The sequence below is a fragment of the Natrix helvetica genome, assembly GCF_964273705.1.
Source record: "Natrix helvetica genome assembly, chromosome: 4".
Taxonomy (NCBI): domain Eukaryota; kingdom Metazoa; phylum Chordata; class Lepidosauria; order Squamata; family Natricidae; genus Natrix; species Natrix helvetica.
The window spans coordinates 154,593,261-154,609,127 of record NC_138550.1 but is presented as its reverse complement, the minus strand read 5'-3'; the positions used below and the strand labels follow the sequence as shown (position 1 = coordinate 154,609,127).

The following is a 15,867-nucleotide window of genomic DNA, read 5'->3' as shown; positions in this document are numbered from 1 at the left end:
AAAATTAAAAAACTTGATTAAAAAAAGGTGGCGGCAGCTGTCTTGCAACAGAGAATACAAATGTGTCTTCCCACATCTGGAAGTAGGGCTCCATGGATGAGTAGAGCACTGTTGTTCTGCCTTCAAGGGTTTTGGAGAGCAGGTTCCTCTTTTTTGTGGAGGCCCCTCAGATACTGCAAGACTGCTATCTTCCAATAGCACTGATGTGGTATTACCTAGCTTGGGTCATGAAACGTCTTCAAGAAAAGAAGCAAACTCAGAGAGCACCAAGCCCCCCTCATGTCAACACTGAGCTACAAATATTTTCCTTTAATAGTAAGACTGCTATAATAATAGAGCTGGAAGGGACCCTGGAGGTCGTCTAGTCCAGTCTCCTGCTGAAGCGGTAGACCCTATTTCAGACAACTGACTATCCAGTCTAGGAGTCAGCAACTTGCTGACTCTGGAGCCGCATGTGGCTCTTTCATTCCTCCGCTGCGGCTCCTTGTTGCTCAAAATATGCATCTCAGCCACCAATGTGGCACACAATTTATTGAGCTTTTCGACCCCCGGTTGGTCAACCATGGATAAATCCAAGAAAAATTTCAGGAGAAAATAGAATGTTTAATTCAACTACCTAGGCTAGTTTTGCTCAGGAAATAGTCAGGAACGGGAAGGGTTTTGCGGCTCCCGAAATTTTCTTTGGCGTGGGAAACGGGTCCAAATGGCTCTTTGAGCGTTGAAGGTTGCCGACCAGTCTTTTCTTACGAGGCTTTCCAGTCTTTTCTATCCTATCCTCCGCTCCCCTAGTCCTGGTGGGTCCGCTCCCAGCCGAAGCGCGGCCCTCGCCCCCTCGTTAAACCCACCGCGGCTGCCTCGCTCGCTCTCGCCTTCCCTCGGCGCCCGAGGAAACCATCCTCCCGCCGCCGCCGCCGCTCTGAGGGGCAGCGATGGGAATGCGCGCGCACAGCCCCGGCGCCCTCTCTCTCTCTCTCGCCATCCCGCTTCACGTTGGCACGAAGGATCCGGGCGATCATGGCATCGGGGGCCCCTGCCAGGCGAGCCCCTGGCGGCCCGGCCCGGACGGGAGCCCCGAAACGGGTGCGTGAGAGGTCGGAGGGGGGCGAGTGGGAGGGCGGACGGGCGGGCGGGCGATGCCTTGCAGGCGGCTTCGGGCCCTGGCGCGCTGCGATTTGTGAAGCGGGACGTGATGAAACCTCCCCCTGGACAAATCACGGGGAGGCGGATCGACCTCCCCAGGTGGGATTAGTTGTAGCCGATAGTCTGTGCAAACAAGAGCGCCGCGCTCCGTTTCCTGCCCCACGGAGGCTCCTCGGTCAGGCAGCGGGAGAAGGATGGCCAAGGCAAGCCGGTGGCGGCTCTGTCAGGTACGGGAGGAGCCCCCTTGGGCTTTGGGCGGCCCGGGATGGCGGGCAGGCAGGCGGGGGAGACGCCGGTGCTCCAAGAAGACGGGATCGGGGCTCTTCCCCCAATCCCCAACCGAACCCCCATGCGAGGCAAGAAATGGTGTTCGGATGTTAGAACTCCAGGCTGGTGGCGGATTCATGTGTCCCCCGCTTAGCTTTTTACTCTTTTGGCGAGGAGACTCGACCCGTTTGGAGCCACTGTTTTCCTATGCTGCAAAATCGTAGAAATGTCCTTAATAAAAAGGAAGGAAGGAAGGAAGGAAGGAAGGAAGGAAGGAAGGAAGGAAGGAAGGAAGGAAGGGGAAGGAAGGAAAGAAGGAAAGAAGGAAAGAAAAAAAGAGAAAAAGAAGGAAGGAAGAAAAGAAAGGAAGAGAAGGAAGGAAGGAAAGAGAAAGAAAGAAAGAAAGAAAAAAAGAAGGAAGGAAGAAAGGAGAAGACCTCAAAGCTTGCTTTGTTTTATTAACTTCTCTCTTTTTTCTCTCTCTTTTCTCTCTCTTCCTGGCTTTCTCTCTTTCTTCTTCTTCTTCTTCTTTTCTACAGGTAACCTCCTTGCTTGGTTTGGTTTTGGGCATCAACGTCTGTGCTGGATTTACAGCTCATCGTGTCAGAAGATCTGGTGAATTTGGGGAGGAGGGTCCCGACTCAGGTATAATGTGGGTTAAAGGGTCCGTTTCTGCAGCCACTTGGGAGGGGGAGGCTTGGTTGGGGGGTGGGGAACGGGTGTGTGTCCTAAAATGTACCTTTTTGTCATCTTTTTCTTTCCAACTGCCCCCCCAAATATATCAAAGGTTATGTGAAAAAGCTTGTGTTGGTTGACCTTCAGAACGTGCTTATAGGTAACCTATTTACTTCTCTCTGTGGGAGAAAGATTGAGTCAAACATATTCCGTTTATGGGCTGGGGGCTGAGGAGATGGGTTTTGTGTGTTTGTGATCATATTTAATGGATCATGTTGGGTGGGGAAGGCAGTTCCCCACCCACATCCCTGAAATAATACAAGCAGTCCCTGTTCTGTTGGATTAGTTTGCTTCCAGGTAGAGATGTCTTATTATCTGCTTTGATAGCCCTGTTGGTTCTGCAAAGTAGAAATGAGCAAATACAAAGAGAGAGGAGGGAGAGAGTTAGAAGGACAGCGAAAAAAGCAGGTGTCTCACGTTGGAAGTTGTGGGCAGCAGATGTTCTCCAACGTACACATTTTCTTTAAAGTTGGTTTCCTTTCATTTGGGGGGGGGGGGGGAGAAATGCAGGCTAGCTGAGACTGCTGCACTCCCTCCTATTTCCTTGTCAAAAATGTGCATTCAACATCTCAGCTCTGTTTAAAAAAAAAAAAAACAGAGGAAGGGAAGGGCTACAATATTTTACACAGCTTGTAATTCGACTATGGAGTGCTTTCCATTCTTTCTGATGGACAGCGTGTTCCTTTGAATAGCTTTTATAATCGTGATGGAGTTATTGTTTACGCCTTATAAATAAATACATGCATTTATCATGTATTTATTTACCATTTGTTGCTGGTGTTTGTATACGGGAAGCAAATGCACATCCCTTCACAGAAGCCTGAGTTGCATAAATTTGGCACCAAGCAGTGCAATAACGATGCTACTCTTGAAAATATGTACAGATGTCACTTGGGCACGCCAAAGGCTCGTTTCATCTGTTATCCTCCTTCCAATACAGTAATTGCTGCTCTGATGCCTCTAGAACTTTCCATTTCTTCCCTCTTTATTTGGCCCTAATTTTGAAAGATATTTCTGTGAGCTTGGCTAAAACACTCTTGGCAACTTGCCTCCTTGGTCTAAGAAAGAATCTCGTGGCACATTTCTGTTTCTACCGATCAGCGGTTTTCAGATGTGTTGGTTGTCCTGAGTCATACAGTAGTTTTTCTCTGCTACAAAGGGAAGAGGGGAAGTTGGCTTTAATACAATCTTCTCCAAGTTGGAGCCATCCAGATGTGTTGGCTTCCAGCTCTGGAGTTTTTTTCCTTCTTCTTCTTCTCAAAGACAGCATGGCTAATGTTGCACTGGCTGGTGGTGATTTCCCAAGGCTTCGAAAGAGGCACCAGTTGGGGAAATTGAATTAAAAGCTTGGAAACAAAGCATTCGTCTACAGAATTAGTAACAGGACAGAATAGCAGAGTTGGAAGGAACCTTAGAGGTCTTCTAGTCCAACCCCATTGTTCAAGCAAGACACCTATTTCAGACAGTTAGATATTCCTGAGAATCAGAGCATCAAAATCTTTTTTTTTGGAAATGTAAAAAGCCAAGTCTGGCTCTGTTTGGAACAACTTCTGAAGGAGCTCTTGGTAATGCAGTAAAAACAGCTTGATTGGTGTTGATGCTCCTTAAGGATAAGGGCGCGGAACCTGCAAATATGCTCTGCTTATGCCTAGTATCCTCTTTGTTTACAGTTTACAGTGAACAAGGCCTGTTTCCATCGGAGAAGTGAAACCATAGTCAATTTGCTGGTTCTATTATAATGATCATGATCCTCCTTAACTCTCTCCCTCCCTCTCCCTCCCTCCCTCCCTCTCTCTCCATGTGCTGCCCTTGCCAAAGTTGTTTCTAATGTATCAAAGCAATGGAAACAGGATGTGCAGAACGCGAGATCAGAAAGCTTTGCACGCCTTATCACAAATGGGAGAGCTGGACAATTGTCTGCTCAGAGAAGGGAGAACTGTTACAGTATGCGGGATAAGTTAAGTTTAACTGGTAACAAATGCCAGATCAAAGGAGCCTGTCTTACGCTTTGATAAGCACACATGATTCCTATTATTAGTAATGGCGGTTGCAGATGGAGCAGCAGTCTCTGGGAGAAGTCTGCCTGGATGTTTGAGACGGGCCTTTTGACATTCGCTGTGGAGTTTGGCTTGTGTGTGAAAGTACGGTGCATTGCTTTTGAACACGTTCCGCTCTCTGACCCAGCTGCTTTCTAAGTAACGTGGAAAATGTTTTCTCCATCTGTTGCTGGAGTTTCGCTTGCAATCCTCTTGCAGGTGCTGGTGGCAGTACTTGCAAATTCCAAACATATGTCTGGATTTATTAAAACAGCCCAGCTACCCGTGAAGGAATTATAACTGACTTGAAAGTCTCTTCCACGCTGACTTCTGAATTAAAACTCTTTCGGGAGACGATGCTTTTAGATAAGTGACGGCTGCATTGAATCACTATGTTTAGGATCCAGAGTGGCCCACCTCTTAGCTCTTAGTAAACCATGTGGTTTAAAGTTTGCACAGAATACACTTAAGTTTACTCTTAACTTAAGTTAACCTGGTTTTAATTTGCTTTTATCTAGCATTTATCTGACTGAGCAATAGTACTTAGACTTATATATGGATTTACAGCCCCTCTCTAAGCAGTTTACAGAGTCAGCATCTTGCCCTCCAACAATCTGGGTCCTCAGTTTATCATCCTCAGAAAGATGGAAGGCTGAATCCACCTTGAGCTGATCAGGATCGAACTCTGGCAGTTGGCAGAATTAGCCTGCAATACTACATTCTAACCACTGCACCACCATGACTGACTGCTCCTTGGTACTCTCGCAGCTTGGTATTAACAGAACAGAATAACAGAGTTGTAAGGGACCTTGGAGGTCTTCTAGTCCCACGCCCTGCTCAGGCAAGAAACCCTACATCATTTCAGACAAATGGTTGTCCAATCTCTTCTTCTTGCAGATGTCTCATTACCCAAACTAGGTATCATCAGCACTAGTGAGAGAGAGCACCAAGACCCCTCATTTCAACCCTAGACTATAAATATTCTCCTTTAAAGAGCCACGGTGGCGCAGTGGTTAGAATGCGGTGGTGCGGGACTACTTCTGCTGACTGCCAGCAGTTCAGCAGTTCGATTCCCACCGGCTCAAGGTTGACTCAGCCTTCCATCCTTCCGAGGTGGGTAAAATGAGGAGCCAAATTGTTGGGGGCAATACGCTGACTTTGTAAACCACTTTGAGAGGGCTGTAAAAAGCCCTGTGAAGCGATATATAAGTCTAAGTGCTATTGCTATTGCTATTATTGATTTATCTGACTTTTTTTGACCTAACCATGAAATGAATAGCTTCCATTGTGATTGTTTTGAAGCATAACCTTAAGGCTTACATTAACAGAGTAGCTTCTCTTACACTTGGGAAAGAGACCCTTTAGCTGCTTGGAGATGCTCTGCTTGCTGCAACGTTGTGTTGTCATTCCTGACACTGAAACCTTGCTCTACAGTGTCACTTATTGTGCCCTTGATGCGTTTTTGTACAACACGAGGCAGAAACTGCTGATCTGTACTTCTGAAAAGACACAGCCCAGTTCTGTCCTTGATTTCCCTCTGTCTTCTTACAGGACCTGATTGCTCAGCAGTATTCCTATTATAAAACAATGTGTGAGACATTACATGTGTTGCTTCCTATTCAAGCAAAGCAAATAGGTAAAATACAATCGTCTTAGGTGGGTGATTTGAGAGCAAGTGTCAATTCAAATCAAATCTTTATTACGGTCGTTGAAAAGCATAGAAGAACAAGTCTGTTGTTACACAAGATTAAATTATTCTACCATTTATATATTCCCAAGCAGGATTCTTTCTCAACTATCTTTTTTAAAATTGGGAAAACCATGGATCAAATACAGAACCTTCCCCATGTTTGTGGCCTGTCATTCACTGGGGCCTCTCTTGCCATCCGTAGCACTGTCATTAAAAGGGTTTTTTTTTTAAAAAAATCAAATCACATCTACTGCCACAGATGAAATTGGAAAGGATAACAGAATAAACACAATTGGAGCTTTCTGCTTTTTGACAGAATTTCCATTTAGGTTGTATTCTGAAAGATTGACATGCTACAACGTGACTGTCTGGGCTTATGTTTATGGTTTAAAGAGCTGGAGCAGATAAGAACATTTCCATTATAATTGAGTTAATTAAAAAGAGTATCCCATTTTTAATGAGAGTGCTGTTGCTCCCTGCTCTAGCTGGCCCGAATATGAGAACAAGTGTTCTGAGCTAGGCTTCCCGAGAGCATGAAGCAAACTCCTGGTCCAGACAAAAACCCCTTTTTATTAATTTACTGCACATTCGCATCCAGCAAAGTCTTTCCAGGGAGGATTTACAGTCACAGACCTTATCTGGCTTGGAGAGCTGCCAGACCGATATCTGCAAAACTTGGCAAGGAGTCTTGGAGAGTCACGAACCAATTAAGTTGGTTCAACCAACTAAATTGTCTCCTGCAAACTCCACTCCCCTTGCCCTCCTCTTTTATTTCCTCTTCGTCCGCCTGTGGCCTTACTCCCAAGTCGCCCCCTGTTCTTTAGCTGTTCCCTTCATCTGGCAACTCTGCACATGTGCATAATGGGAATAGGCTCCAGCTGTTCATCTGACTCACTGATGCGTGACTCTGAAGGCAGCTGATAACTGGCATACGACCCTTCCCTCTCCTCTCCTCTCCTCTCCTCTCTCTCCCTCCCCCCTCCCCTCTTGCTCTCTTTCTTTTATCCACAATATTACCTACATGCATTTTAATTTCAAACAATTACATATGTCCAAGCTGCTTGTGCCCCAACAATTGTCTTGATGACCCCAACTATAATTGCAGTCTGGAATAGTTCTGAGCAGAAAAACCTCAGTTATGCAAACTGTGTAAACGAGTTAAGCTAAATAAAACAGGTAAATGAATCTATGACAGAGGCCACGAGAAAAAGCATCGTCATCGTATGAAAAGTTATTCTGCATTTTGATAGATGAGCATAGGAGAAACTAAGGGTCAATGAGAATTAAAGCAGTTCAATGGCTTCTAGTTGTTAGAATTATTTTTAAATGTGTTCTTAGACTTTAAAGAGGTGTTACGCCTAACATATTCTCCCAAGCAATGGATTGCTTTCTTTGACTAAATGAATAGTTCTAGAATTGTTAAACGGCCTTTTGAAAACAGATTAACTCTTTAAAAAAAGTTTATAAACTGTGTCTTTATACTTATTAAACACAGTCCTTCTGTCCTCATGAAACTCTTAGATTAAGCCAGAACACATGGAAAAAATAAAGCAATAAGCCATATCACCGTAATATCTTTGTTACAAGCAACCAAACATACTTTAATGTTCATGCCATCATTCCTGGGAAAGATTTCAAGTTTTACACTTTGGCTTTAGAGGTTTGCTCTGATATCAGAATAACGAGCATTTTATACTAAAGAAATAAAAAGGGCTACCACAACTATTTAATATTAGAAAATAGCCCATGGGGAAGGCCAACAGAGAAGAGAAGAAACAGCACAGCAGCACAGTAGTCTAGGGCTGGAAGGAACCTTGGAGGCCATCTAGTCCAACCCCCTGCTCCAGCAGGAAACCTTATATCGTCTGGATTATTTTGGTGCCTCTAACAGAGAGGAAAATTGCCAGAAAGGAGGACTTTACTAGGCTGCCATGCAGAGGAAGGCAGAGATAGACCTTGATTTAGGACCACAATTGAGCCCAAAATTTTGGTTGCTAAGCGAGAGTGTTGTTAAGTGAGTTTTACCACATTTTATTCAGTCCATGACATCTCCTGGCTCCAGTGGTGGGTTGCAGGTGGTACGCCCCGGTACGGGCGTACCGGAGCCTGCCCAGAACAATGGATTCCATTCTGGTATGGTGCTCCGCTCGCTCTTGCTCCTTACCTGTTCTTTAAAGCCTTTGGCGCTTCTGTGCAGGCACGTACAGTGCCTACGTGATGCTCCACTGAGCAGCTGGAGCATTGCAGAGGCTTGCAGAAGTGTTGCTGGTAGCTATGACGCATGTGCGCGCCGCACATGTCCATGTGGGTGACGCTGGGCCCTTTCCAACCGTACCAGTTGGAACAGGATCCGGAACCCACCACTGCCTGGCTCTAAAAGTCATGTGCAAGCTAGGGAAGAACATATGAAGGCATGTGTAATGTTCTAATGTACAGAAGTTATAGTTAAATGTGTGGCAGAAAGTGGACTCTGGGTGTGTTTTTCCAAATGCAGTAAGCAAGGTTGAATGTGTATAGTTTTAGAAGAGCTGTGTGTGTGTGTCTCTGTGTGTGTGTGTACATACAGTATATTTAGTAGATAATGTATCCTTTTGTGTGCCTATACACACTATATTATGTAATATGTATGTACACATATGGCACATATAAATAGGATTAAACAGTATCATTTGGATGTTCAGTAGTAGTAAACAAATAGGGAAATTGTATCTCGTTGAGGCCTTTGAGGTGAGGAGAGGCCAGGCAAGGCGCCCCTTGACGTGAGTGACGGCAAGTTGGCCATGCCCACCCAGTTACATGTCCAACCAGCCACGCCCACCTGGTCACATGACCAACAAGCCACACCCACCATCACATGAAGAAGAAATCCATTAACATTTTGCAGAACAATTAAGGAGGATGCCCAAGATTCTAAAAAAAGCTTTTAAGTTGTGACACTGTTCAGTCTCTCTTGGAAGGAGAACAGAATCGCTAGATTAGACAAAGACATGGGAGCCTTTTTTCAAAAAGAGTATGTTTTGTCCTTTAAGTGATTGCTTTATGGATAGTGTGCCATTTAATTGCTTTGCTGAATCCTTGGGAACAAAATTGAGAAGGACTCTTAAAAGCTGATCCTTACATGTAAAGCAGTCGGTCTCAACTTTCCTAATGCCGCGACCCTTTAATGCAGTTCCTCATGTTGTGGTGACCTCCAACCATAAAATTATTTTATGTTTTCCGTATTTTTTCGAAAATATGTGTTTTCCGATGGTCTTAGGTGGCCCCTGTGAAAGGGTCGTTCGACCCCCAAAGGGGTCCCGACCCACAGGTTGAGAACTGCTGATGTAAAGAAAGAACATAATTGAGCATCCAGGGCTCAATATTAATTGGGAAAAGATATACCTACCTTAACTATGTCCTTGGGAAAGTGTCTTCAGTCTAATCACAGTAGGATCTACCTATTTTCCAAAGGACCAGAACGCAAGATGAGAAACAATGAACCAAGGAGAAATTGCCTAACAGTGAGAACAATTAACCAGTGGATTGGCTTGCCTTCAGAGGTCGTGGATTCTCCATCCCTGTTCTGACCTAGGCTTCCCCAAGAGCACGAAGCAAACTCCTTGTCCCTACAAAAACCCCTTTTATTAATTGACTGTGAATTCTGCTCATTCACATCCAGCAAAGTCTTTCAAGGGAGGATTTACAGTCACAGACCTTATCTGGCTTGGAGAGCTGACAGGCCGATATCTGCAAAACTTGGCAAGGATTCTCGGAGAATCATGAATCAATTAAGCGAACTAATTGCCTCCTGCAAGCTCCACTCCCCTTTTGCTCCTCTTTTATTTCCTCTGGGAGGGGCAATTCATCGTCCACCTGTGGCCTTACTCCCAAATCAATCCCTGTTCTTTAGCTGTTCTCTTCGTCTGGCAACTCTGTGCATGCGCACACTGGGAACAGGCTCCAGCTCAGTGGTGGGTTTCATTTTTTTTTAGAACCTATTCTGTAGGTGTGGCCTGTTTTGTGGGAGTGGCTTGGTGGTCATGTGACCAGGTGGGTGTGGCTTGGTCATGTGACTCGGTGGGAATAGCTTGGCAGTCATGTGACTAGGTGGGAGTAGCTTGGTAGTCATGTGACTGGGTGGGAGTGGCCAAGTTGATGTCTGGTGAGCCACAATAATCACTGGAGGCTTTTAAGAAGAGACTTGTCTGCAATGGTATAGGTCTCCTGCTTGAGCAGGGGGTTGGATTAGAAGACCTCCAGGGTCCCTTCCAATTCTATTATTCTACTAAAGAACAGAATAGCAACTTGGAATCCTCTTCATGCATCTTGCATGCCTCTTCATGCAAGCACAGATTTGCCCTTTGATTTTACTGAAGACCTACATCCTAGTATCATCTTTAATAACTCTGCTTGATGTGAGTCTTTCCTCTAAGCTCCTACTTTCTGTAACATTCTGTCCTGCCTTTTCTCTTCTTTAGGCCAAATAATGTTCAGTTCAATTCTCTTGACAGTCTACTCATTTTATATCCAAGGTCCACAGTCTTTAATTTGGATAACTTTGGTCAAAATGTGGGTTTTTCATGCAATATGTGGAATGTTATTTTGGCACAGAATATATGCAGCTTTGATTTATTGCAGGTTAATCCAGGATAAGAAAAGTGATTGGAGAGATATATCTACTCTTTATTTGATGATTTTTTTCTTGCATCTATCTCTTAGCTTTCTTTACCGTATACTTTTATTTTTCTTGGATGAAGCAGTTGAGCAGTTAACCTCCTTTGAATAACCTTTGATCAACCAATAATGACTTAACTTATGGTGTGGTATTTCTCTCTCTCTCTCTCTCTCTCTCTCTCTCTCTTTCTCTTTCTCTCTCTTTCTCTCATATTCAGTCTTATCAGATTCCCCTTGGATCACTACTTATGGCTCCTGCAAAAATCGATGCTTTGAACTTGATGAAGCAGATCCTCCACTGTGCCGTTGTGACAACCTGTGCAAGAGCTATAGCAGCTGTTGTCTTGATTTTGATGAACTGTGTTTAAAGACAGGTAGGGTGCAACTTAAGGCTCTGCTCCATAGAAAGAACAATGCCAATGAACAGTTATTGTGACTGTAATTCTCAAGCAGTGTTTTTAACTATCGTGTTTCCACAAAAATACGACATGTCCTGATAATAAGGCCATGCCACACTTTTCTGGTGGGCAAAAATATAAGCCCTCCCCTGCAAATAAGTCCTCTGGACAACCCTCCACCTCCGGCCAGGCAAAGTGCCGCTCTCCAACCTAGCGGTATCCTGAAGGTGCCAAGCCGCGGGAACCGGGGGGGGAGGCAAAGGTGATTGTGTTACTTGGTGCCTTCGGGATACCACTAGGTTGGTGAGCAGCGCTGTACCCAGCTGAAGAGGGGGGTTGCCAGGCGGTTGCTCTCTTGCGAGCGGGCTCCCAAAGAGCCGGGCACAGCCTCATGGGCAAATGGCTGTGTTGCGCTGTTGCAGCAGCGCAACACAACAGCCATGAAGCAACCATGCTCATGAGCAGCCACCCGGCAAACCCCCTTTCCAGCCGGGCACAGTGCCATTCACTGTCCTAGCGGTATCGCCAAGCTGCGTGAGTGCTGTTCGCCGCCGCCCGGCTCCCGCGGCTTGGCGCCTTCGAAATGCCAGTGAATGGTGCTCTGCATGGCTGGAGAGGGGGGTTGCGCGAGCGGCTGTTCCACTCCCGCGCCTCCCAGCCTCATGATGCCTTGGCCCAGCTCTCACTGCCGCCACCGCCATCCCAGCATGGCTTTTTCGGCGGCTTCCAAACCAAGTCTTCCGGCAATGCAGAGTGGCCACTGTGGAAGACTCGGTTTGGAAGCCGCCCAAAAAGCCATGCTGGGAGGGCGGTGCCACTGGTGGCGGCAGCGGAGATGCTCTGGCTCTGTGGAGAGTATAAGACGCACCAAGCAGAATATAAGACGCACCAAGGTTTTGAAGGGGCAAATTTAAAATAAGGTTTTGCACTCTGCAAACCTCCCAAAAACATTTTTCGCAAAAACTGGCCTGTTTTTTTCTTTCAAAAGAAGGGCATGAATAGCACTTAGGAGGCTTGTAAAGTGCTCCTAGGGGGTGCCCCCCCCAAAATGAGCAAAAAACAGCCCCTTTTTTGCGAAAACGGGCCCTTTTTGTCAAAAAAGGGCATGGATAACCTTATGGAGGTTTATAGAGTGCTCCTTGGTGCTGGGGGGCAAAATTGAGCAAAAAGCCCCTCGTTTTTCACTCATTTCTGCCCTCCCCAGCCCCCAGGTGCTCTCTGAAAGCCTCTGTAAGACTCTGCATGGGAATTTTGGTGAAGGGGCGGGGTTTCGGCAGGCAAAAAATGCTGTATTCAGTGTATAAGACGCACCCAGATTTTCCCTTTTTTGAGGGAAAAGGGTGTGTTTTATACTCCAAAAATACGGTACCCTGTGTTTCCCCAAAAATAAGATTGCGTCTTATTTTCTTTTGGGCCCCAAAATATGCACTAGGGCTTATTTTGTGAGGTATCTCCCCACCCCATTGTACGGGAGGCCCACTTCTACTTGCTTGAGGTGGGGCAGGAGGCTGCGCCCCATGCACCCGGCACCGGCTTACCTCAGGGCCCCCTCAGCTAGGCCACTCATGCCTTGACATTTGCCTCATGGCAGCGGCTCCAACAGCCCCATCCAGCAGGACCCCACATGGCCATGAAGCAAGATAGATGGGGGTGTGGAGCTACCCCAAACACCCTGCACTGGCTTACCTCAGCACCCCCATGGCCAGGCCACCCATGCCCTGACACCTGCCTTGCCTCGCGGCTGCAGCACCAACACACCGCTCAGCCTCTTGCTCCATTGCGGCTACGAGCAAGCAGAAAAAGTGTCCTGGTGGCCACAGGGGCTCCTACTGCACATGGTTACTGGTGCTGCCACTATGAGGCAGGTGTCGGGAAGTGGGTGGCCTGGCTGCAGGGGCCCTGAGGTAATCCAGTGCAGGGCACCTGGGGCAGCTCCACTCTCCCCTGCCTTGCCTCGTGGCCCCGGCACCATGAGAAACCAGATGGAATGGGTGCGCAACCAGCTGTGCAGGCTCTTAAGTAGGGCTTATTTGGGGGGATGTAGGGCTTATATTAGTCGCATATGTAAAAAACATGCTAGGTCTTATTTTGGGGGTAGGTCTTATTTTCAGGGAAATGGGAGTAGTTGTGAGAAAAGGATGGTGTATTTCAATGCTATGATCATTAAGCAGATATTCTAAGAAAGTAAACTTGGTAGATCTGCCCTTTTCTTCTGCGCTGCCTTTTCAGAATATTCCCAACAGACTTTAGGGAAACGTCTCGGATGATAGTGAGTGATTATAACGCTATTCTGTTGCCTCAAAATATGCTGCTTTGTTTTTAAAACATTTCTACCCTTGCGATGACGCCAGCCGGTGGTTGGGAATGTACCAAAGAGCGCTGTGGAGAGACCAGGAATGAAGATCATGCCTGCCACTGTTCAGAAGATTGTTTATCAAGAGGAGACTGCTGTAGTAACTATCAAGTGGTTTGCAAAGGTATTTCTTCCCATTTTTTTTCTTCCTATATATCAAGAAGCTTTTTGAGGTGTTGTAGCTACTAGTCCTGCAGGGATGATCATCACCACCGCTGTGCAAAGGGAGACAAATCAGGCCTACCCTGATAAAACATGTAATGTGGTAACCAAAACAATTCTTACTTAGTGCATGGCATGGCAGTGGGAATGCAGTAAAAATATGCCAACTTCTTAAGGAGTCCCTGTGGATTTTACTCCTGCTAGTGGTTGCCATCTATAGGGGGTGTTTCTCGTCTCTGTTTCAAGAAGTGTTGAGCCAGCACTGTCCGTTCCTGCAGTCGTGTGGTAAGCATGACGTCATGGAGTGCTGTTTCCTCCCCATCAAAGTGGTACTTATTCTTCTACTTGCATTTGTATGCTTTCGAACAGCTAGTTTGGCAGGAGCTGGGGCAAGGATGGGAGCTCACCCTGTCACATGATGCACGGGTCTCAAACCTGGGCTGTCGGCTTTCTAGCTGAACAGCCCAGTGCCTTAATCATTGAGACATTGCACTGCCCCAAGGAGTCTGTAGTATCAGATTTTTTTGCCACCAAAATAGCTTTTCTAGTGCTACTTATGGGTTAACTTCCTCAGTCTTGGTTAAGTTGTTTATTTATTTATTTTTTGCCAAGGGTCTTTGCTGGGAAATGGATGGAGTAGAGGAAAGATTCCATAAGTTAGCCCTAACCAAAAGGAAAGTGAGTGGCTCCATGCAGTTTTGATGGCAACATTTTTAGAAATGTCTAGGGCAGAGAGGAAGTGACTGACCCCAAATCACCCAAACGTGTCTAAGCCAGGATTAGAATTTAATTTCCCCTTTTCCTAATCCAGCACCTTAACCAATGGACCAAACTGGTTCTTCATTAAAATAATACATTATTTCAGAGGAACATATGTATTATCTCTTCACTTGTTTCTCCTATTCAAGGGCCGCATGAAAAGGTCTTCAAACATTAGTCTTTAAACATTGCCTGACCATTCTAGTTGCTTGTTCTCCAAGGCAAGCTCTTTCCTTTTGAAATAGTCAATGTTCTACTACTGAATATCTTTTGAACTTTATCTCTTTAAAAAAACTGGGTGGAAATGCATCTATTTTTGTCTCTTATTTGAATCTTATTTGCCTTTTTTTTCCTAACCCCACGATTTCAAATTTCTGTTCTGCTTCCTCTATCATGCAAAAAATGGACTTCTGTTGCTGAAAACAAAACATGGCTGTGGCTCCATAAAAGCTAGTCCATGACAGCTTGTGTCATAACAAATCTGTCAGTCTGAAAGTGCCACAAGGCTTTCTCTGTCCTTGCTTGCAACCAACAAACACAGCTACCCCTTCAAAAGTTGTTTCCACTGGTAATATTAACTTTGGGAGTTTGTTTTGCATTTGTGCTTGCTATTAAGTGGAGAGAGTTGAGGATTTTATTTTCCGTAATTGACGTCATCAAGGGCGAAGTTTGCATCTTGCAACACTGTTCTCTTCAGGCAAGGTATTGGAAGCTGTAGCATTAAAAGGCAAAGATGGGGTGGACATGAGGACAGCTATCCTGCTCCCAGAATTTGCTTCAGAGTGGTATTAATAGTGTGAGTGCATATGATACATATATGCCTGTGAGGGGTGGGTTCTGGCAGGCACTACTGCCGGCTCGCTCATGTGCGCCCTTTGTGCGTGTGCATGTTTGATGCGCAGTGCAATTAAAATTGTTCTGCACATGCACAGAACTGAAAAACAAAATGGCGGCACCATCCGCGCTGCCCAAGGAACTGGTTCAGGGATGTGGCAGGCCTCGGTTGTTGCCGGTTCCAGCGACCCAGGCCGCCAAACCACTACCGGTTTGGCCACACCAGTCCAAACCGGTAGGAACCCACCGCTGATGCCTGCAGAGCTTGTTTCCAAATTACCTAATTTTTAAACCGCTCAGATTACTTGATGTTGAAGCTCCAAGAGCAAAATTAGAGTCAGTGTACATTAGAGAAAAGCTCAGCTCACATATCTCACAAAGTTAAGATTTTTTTACCTCATGATTTGTTGAACAGGGCAGGACCCTAAATTGCAATTCATAGGATCTGAGGTAACTCACAAGCCAACAGAGTGCATTTGTTCAGCAAATGCAACATGTCTTCCTTCTAGACATATCTGCATACTTTCCAAATTGGGGGGGGGGGGGGCTTAAGGGCACCTTTGGATTTATGAAATCATGTTGTGGTCCCTCTCAAAAGACAGTGGTTGTGACAGCTATGGCCAGCCAGAACCCAGCCTTCTACCAGAAAGCAAAATAACTATAAGAACAGGTGAGCCCAGGGGCAGAGTCAAGAGAGTAATCAGTCTGGAATCATTAGGTTCCCACAAATGCTTTATGTTGAATGCCACTTGAATCCCATTAACTCTCATTTAGCACCAACTAGATATTTGAGTGTATAGGCATGAGCAATTAATCATCTTAACTGGAGCTTAATGTGTG

The 15,867-nt window shown here is 45.7% G+C and overlaps 1 protein-coding gene across 5 annotated transcripts in view; it reads left to right on the top strand.

The window, feature by feature from the left end:
• The first annotated feature begins 947 nt into the window (after window positions 1-947).
• Window positions 948-15,867, top strand: part of ENPP2 (ectonucleotide pyrophosphatase/phosphodiesterase 2) — a 68,805-nt gene continuing 53,885 nt past the window's right edge. For 3 of the 5 annotated variants that reach the window (XM_081950857.1, XM_081950856.1, XM_081950855.1), the window contains exons 1-4: window positions 949-1,080; window positions 1,947-2,052; window positions 10,740-10,895; window positions 13,271-13,396. In XM_081950857.1, coding sequence (XP_081806983.1) covers window positions 1,015-1,080; window positions 1,947-2,052; window positions 10,740-10,895; window positions 13,271-13,396 — 454 coding nt within the window. In that variant the 5' untranslated portion in view covers window positions 949-1,014. Of the gene's footprint in view, window positions 1,081-1,946; window positions 2,053-10,739; window positions 10,896-13,270; window positions 13,397-15,867 lie in introns of all 5 variants that reach the window. The other 2 variants (XM_081950854.1, XM_081950853.1) reach the window with 1 other exon arrangement.